Source organism: Carex rostrata, chromosome 18, assembly GCF_964058835.1.
Source record: "Carex rostrata chromosome 18, lpCarRost1.2, whole genome shotgun sequence".
Taxonomy (NCBI): Eukaryota; Viridiplantae; Streptophyta; class Magnoliopsida; order Poales; family Cyperaceae; genus Carex; species Carex rostrata.
The window spans coordinates 7857175-7863949 of NC_135935.1; the positions used below are offsets into that span (position 1 = coordinate 7857175).

The following is a 6775-nucleotide window of genomic DNA, read 5'->3' on the forward strand; positions in this document are numbered from 1 at the left end:
CTCAAAATAGATACAACTTTTTATAAATTAAATGTCCTAGAAGGATCACAATATTTTCTGGATTACATAGAAGTGACTTTTGAACCGGGATCAATAACTCAAAATCTAAGCATTTTTATTTTTTGTCCAATAGCACATAAAGAAATATATTAATTTTTCTTACAGCCGCGAAAAATCCGACCTGAAAAATATTGATCCGGGTTATTAGTTGCAGTCTTTCTAATAAATCAAATTATATTGTATTCCATTTATTTTCAAAGAAATATATTCAATATTTCTAATATTTTAATACAAAAAAATAATAATAAAAAATTTATGTTTTCAAAAAAAAAAAAAAAAAAAAAAAATGCACAAATCCGGTTAACCATTAACCGGACTCAAATCAAATTTCTGGTTAATGATTAACCGGACTATTTCAATGGGTCCGGGAAACCAATAACCGGAAATTTGATTTGAGTCCGGTTAATGGTTAACCGGTTTGGGTAGTTTTGCAATTTCATTAGCTAGTTGGTTAGTTTTTTAAATTTATATTTTATTTTGGATATAAATAAAAAAATCGGCTCTCTGTGTCCCTGACCGGTGGGCCCAGGCTGGATCAATGTTTGTCATCACTCAGTAACAGTGGTACAGCGGCGTTGTCCTTCCCCATGTGTATACAGGCGCTGTTGCCATTGCCGCGTCAGCTCGCACATGTTTCTTTCTATTTTACATTTCTGTGGCCAAACATTATCTAAATTACATTTATGATATATATATAATTGTTTTTAGTTTTTAATTAATCCATGGGAAACAAAGGCATCACCATCCGAGACGACCATTATATATAAGGACATGGAGGCACAAAGAAAGAAATAACCAACCAAGTACTCTCCATTCTTTTTTTGAATAAGTTGCCATCCTCTCTCTCTCTCTCTCTCTCTCTCTAAAAGCCATGATGGGTTGTGGGTCTGTTAGTACGGGAGTAGAAGATGAATTTGAAAAGCTTGTTATTAGAATGAACCCACCAAGGTAAACTCCAAATTCTAAATTCTAAATTTAATTTCCCTTCTTTTCTTTCAACGCCGCCTTTGCTTGGAATACAAAAATAACACTAGTTACTAGTTAGTATTAAGGAACCCTATTCCCGTATAAAGTAATAATAAATCAATATTATTTGTATTTGCTTTCATTCTCTTTAGTCTTTAGGTCACGGCGTTCAATATACAAAAATAAGGATACTTCTGAGTTCAATATATAGAAAATACATAAAAGGAGCTTCACTGAATGGCTCTGGTGTACTTTCCAGTTATTTTCATTAATAATCTGCTTTCTTATACTTTATAGATTGGAATAGAAAGCAATAAATGCAATAACGAGATATGGCATTCTCAATGACAACCAGCTTTGTTAGTTCACTTGATAATGCCGGTGTAATGTTTGTGTTTATTAACCGTTTTTCGTTTACTTTTTGTGTGTTTCAGGGTTGCAGTGGATAACAATTCAGACATGGAGGCTACCTTAGTTAAGGTAAGATAGATAGATATATTTGCAATTAACATTTATAGCAGATATCTGTAGCCAGACAACTCTGTTTTTCATCGACACTAGTGCAATACATTCGCATATATTGTGTTTTCTTTCATGGCTGTAGATAAGGTTTCTTCATCAATTTAACCAAAGATAAGGATGTAATAGTAACATACCTTCCTCATAGATTGCTGTGACAGATTAATTAAATTTAATCGCACCGCTATACTATTACGTACAGTGCTTATTATTTAAGCAAATAAAAGAACAAAGTACTTAATATTAAGGCAGAGTCATTTGAAAAAATGACTCTATTACCCCCATACAAAGGAATTTTTAAGTTTATTAGCTTAATTAACTATGGCGGCACTAACTGTATGTTCCTTGAGCATTGAATTCTCTTTTATGATATAATTATTACAATATTTTTGGATTTTTCTTCAAAACATTTTGTTTTTTAATTATTTGAATTTTTATTTTTATACTGTTGTGATTAAGTTTCCTTTCTATCTCTCTCTCTCTGTTCCTGGTAACTAGGTGGATAGTGCAAACAAATTTGGTAGCCTTCTAGAAGTGGTTCAAGTTCTGACCGATCTGAAGCTCACAATAAAAAGAGCTTACATATCTTCTGATGGAGAATGGTTTATGGATGGTAAGAGAATTTTTCCTCAAAAAGCATTAATTTGTTTTCAATTTTAAATTGTTCCCATATATCAAGTCCTGAACGGTACGACTTGCAATAAGTTTTTCAACAAGGGCAGTATAGAGGGGTTTAAATGAAAATCAACCTTAAGCAGTTTTCATTGTTGGTCTCTTATTAACTGATTTCTTTTTCATTTGTTTAAATATTTATAGTTAATTTATTTGTTTGTTTGTTTCCTTGCAGTATTTCATGTTGTTGATCAGGATGGGAACAAGCTCTCAGATGGCCAAGTCATTGAGAGGATTGAACAGGTAAATAATACAACAAGGAAATTATATCATAAGGGGAAAATTGTAATTTCTTGCTTCATTCATGGCATCTCTACTAAAACTTATAGAAATTATGAAGAAGAGACCAAATGATGATTGGTAAAGGAATGAAATTAAGTTCTATTCATGTCACATTTTCAATGACAGTACTGCTAGTCTGACAGTGCTTCATAATTGAGGTACTGCATCTACTAAAGTACCTGCTCAATTATTCTCTGTTGGAACCAGTTCCTCACAAGAATTTAACAAACTAACTGTGAATCTGTGATAGTCCTGTTACTGACTTTTCCTTTACAACATTTGTCATTTGTATTAATCAAGTGTACGTACTTTCTTCAATCCACAGTCGTTGAGACACAGGTCATTCGGGTTGGCTCAATCAGATGCATCAATCGGTATACAGGCAGTAGCAGAGCAAACAACAATAGAATTACTCGGCCGAGACCGTCCCGGCCTCCTTTCAGAAGTCTTTGCAGTATTGTCTGACCTAAAATGTAATGTGGTAGGAGCCGAAGTCTGGACCCACAACTTGCGAATGGCATCTCTGGTCTACATTACTGACGATTTGACGGGGGAACCAATCAGTGATCCTGACAGACTTGACAGAATAAAGAAACTCCTCCGGTATGTTCTGAAAGGAAACGGTGATAAAAAGAGGGCTAAAACAGTTGTATCCACCAGAAGGATGCACACTGAGAGGAGGCTGCACCAGATAATGTGTGCCGATAGAGATTACAATGAGGAATCAGAGGAGGGGGATGGATTGAGTGAATATAGGTGCAAGCCGATGATTACAGTCCAGAATTGCGAGGAGAAGGGATACATCATGGTGAATTTGCGTTGCAGGGACCGGTCGAAATTGCTTTTTGACACGGTTTGCACTTTTACGGATATGCAATATGTGGTGTTCCATGGGACTGTCATAGCTGAAGGATCTGAAGCTTATCAGGTTAGCGTCTTAGCAAGTGAATAATTATCATATAGTTGTTATTTAAAAATTAAAATTGTGCAAAATCATTAAGAAGAAACTGCAACACACATCTTCCAGCTCTGTTCTAAGGTCATAGGGGCATTTTAAGGAAGTTGAGGATGCTTGTCTTTTTCGGTTCCTTTTCAATTTTGGGAAGAACATTCCTCGTTGGAGAATTCAGAAAATTTCAAGATTTTGTTCAGTAGTTCAAAAGGTTTGTCAATTTTTACTGTATATTATTTGTTATGTAATAATGCAGGAATATTACATAAGGCATTTGGATGAGAATCGAATAAGCTCCGAAGAAGAGAGGGAGAGGCTTATGCTTTGCTTGGAGGCTGCCATCCAACGAAGAAACACTGATGTAAGGGTCTCTTCCAAATCAATTTAACTTTGTTTGTCTAAACTACTATCATGAAATTAATCTGTTACAATATTCAGGGATTAAGGCTTGAGCTATGTTGTGAGGATAGACCCGGTCTACTATCCGATGTGACCCGAATATTCAGAGAGAATGGCTTGTCCGTTACTCATGCCGAGGTCAGTACAATCGGGTCCCAAGCCATGAATGCATTCTATGTTGTGGATGCATCAGGGGACCCGGTTCAGAGCCGCACCATTGAAGCAGTGAGAAGTGCAATTGGAGAGAGAATCCTCCATGTGATAGATGACGAGAGAGATAAATCGCCGTCAAGAGAGAGGGTTTCCTTCGGGACAATGATTCGGTCTCGGTCGGAGAAGTTTCTCTTTAACTTGGGTCTGATTAGGTCCTGCTCTTAATTAGCTGGATACTTTATTTGTAGCAAGTGTTGCAGTAACTGGTACTACTGGGACTGGTTTGATGTATCAACTTAAATGTTGATGCTACATTAGTGTTGCAACCGACCCTGTAAATATCTCTAACAAGTTAAGTTTCTCTTTTCTTCTTTTGTTTCCAAAGACACCGTTCATTTTCATTAATAACTCTGTTTTGATTAGTTAGTTATATGGTACAGCTAATTTAGAATGGAAAGCCAGACTTCAACTTAAAAGTATGTGAAAGCAAAAACTCTGACAAAACTTGCCCCCTGAAACCATATAATGTCAAAACCAAAAGAACATTTTTTTTTCAAAATTTTTCTTTATTTTGAACAACAAAACCTCTGAATACTATAGTGACAAATGAATTATTTGGGTTCGGTTTGGCGATGTCAAAAATTCATAATTCGGAAATAATTCGGGTATAATTTAGGAATGATTCGGAATTATTCGGATCAGATATCTCAACCCTGCAAAAAAAAAAAAAATTGTTATGGGAAAAATTCGGAAAAAATTCACGAATAATTCGGAAAATTTGGATAAAATTCGCGAATTATTCGGGTTTAATTCGGTCAAAGTTCAGTCAACCGAATAATTCAGCGTTCTATTCGGAATCACCAAAAAAAACTAATTATTTGAATCTAATTCGAATTTAATTCACGAATCTTGTGTCTATGCTGGATACTTCAGAACCCAGTATACTGTTCTAATTCCAACTTAAAAAGTCAAGACAAACAATATCAATTACCAGTATATGAATTTTTAATGCTATTAATATAGCCCCTCAAGAGAGAATTTTGACTAGGTACAGTTATATGGTTGTTAGACATAGGCACTAATTGATTAATTAAAGATTTAAGAGAGAGAACCAGGCAGCAGGCATGAGGTTTGCATGTGCCACTGTTCTTCTCTTTTCTCTTTTCTCTTTTCTCTGATCTCTGTTGAGACCACAACGGTGCCAAAGTGTGTCAGTAGCAACCTGTTTGGTTCAGCCTGTCGGGTCGGACTCATTGAACGAAATCCTTGCAGGATCCTATTTTTGGGGCCCTTCTAATTACTCAGAAAAAAATTATTGGATGGTCCAACAAATTCAAATCGTTCTGATATATGGAAATATAATAGAATTTACTTATAATCGATATCAACCAATCAATTTTTAAAATAAAATTTACTTGGACCACCCCATTTATTGTTCCGTACAACTGGAGAAAGTATTCCTGCACGATTATTAAAGCAAATTTTGTTATTATTTTATTGTCTCATTTTTACTTTTAATCTATACTCCATCAAACAAAATTTTGCTATCGGCTACGTTAAATATGGATGAATATACATTTATATAAAAGAATAATTATTTCAGTACCCACGCTACAGTACCTGTACCCGAGCTACAGTACCCGCACATAGAGGAATAATGTATTATGGTCCCTACTAATTATATTGTGTCTACTAATTATTATTCTAAAAAGATATTATATAGTCTCAACTAATTATTATTCTAAAATCCCAGCAACACCCTTTCTCTATGGTCCCCACTAATTATATGGTCTCCCTTTCAAAGTCCCGGTACTAATTCTGTGTCAACCTTTCTCTAACAAAAATAGTTGACTTCATAAAAATAAATACTTTCAATACTTAGATATTAATACTTTCAGTGTCACATGTAAAAAATACTTAGATATTTATACCTTCGTAGATATAAATACTTAGAAGATAAGATATAAGCACTTAAAAAAGTAAGATATTAATACTTTGATGCGTAACTTGTTATGATAATGTCTTTTCGAGTTCTCCAATTATTCTCGCATCAACCTTCCTCTAACAAACATAGTTGACTTCATAGGTATAAATACATCAGTGCATAAGTATAAGTCATTTCAATACTTAGATATTAATACTTTCAGTGTTAAATGTAAAAAATACTTGCAAGTGTAGGTATAAATACTTGCACGGCGAATTATAAACACTTGCATGACGACGAGCCTGAAAGTACGTCATCATAGATCTCATTTGAAAGAGAAAATTGCATAGATATTAATACTTTAGAAAAAAAATTCAAATTGTGGAGTTTTTGTGGTCCTCGTAGGAAGTTATATTTATGCATTTAATTTTTGGTGGTCCCCTGGCACTGTAGCGCGAGTACAGAGTGCGGGTACTGTAGCGCGGGTATAGTGCGGGTACTATTATCTTCGTGCTTGAAGAATCCATGCAATAAATAATTGTTCGCATCATAGGTATAAATACTTCCATACATAGGTATAAATACTTCCATTCATAGGTATTACTAATTTAGGAAAAAAATTCAAATTGTGCAGTTTTTGTGATCCCCACAAGAAAATATATTTTCACATTTAATTTCCGGTAGTTCTCCTGCGGGTACTATTATCAGCTCCCTGTATAAAAATAAAATCCTTCGTAGTTAGAAATAAATCTAAATAATTTATATAAATTCTTAATTTTTTTAAAAAGTAAAATATTATTTGTATACAGCATAGATCTATTAGTAGCGATGAAAACAGTATGGATAAT

At 34.2% G+C, this 6775-nt stretch overlaps 1 protein-coding gene across 1 annotated transcript; it reads left to right on the plus strand.

Annotated features, from left to right (window-relative positions):
- Positions 1–851: 851 nt before the first annotated feature.
- LOC144569383 (ACT domain-containing protein ACR4-like) lies at positions 852–4370 on the plus strand. The gene is made up of 7 exons (XM_078319709.1): positions 852–1008; positions 1461–1506; positions 2044–2158; positions 2393–2460; positions 2825–3427; positions 3708–3812; positions 3890–4370. The coding sequence occupies exons 1-7, from the start codon at positions 932–934 to the stop codon at positions 4226–4228; spliced, it is 1353 nt and encodes a 450-aa protein (XP_078175835.1). The 5' UTR covers positions 852–931; the 3' UTR covers positions 4229–4370.
- The last annotated feature ends 2405 nt before the right edge of the window (positions 4371–6775 follow it).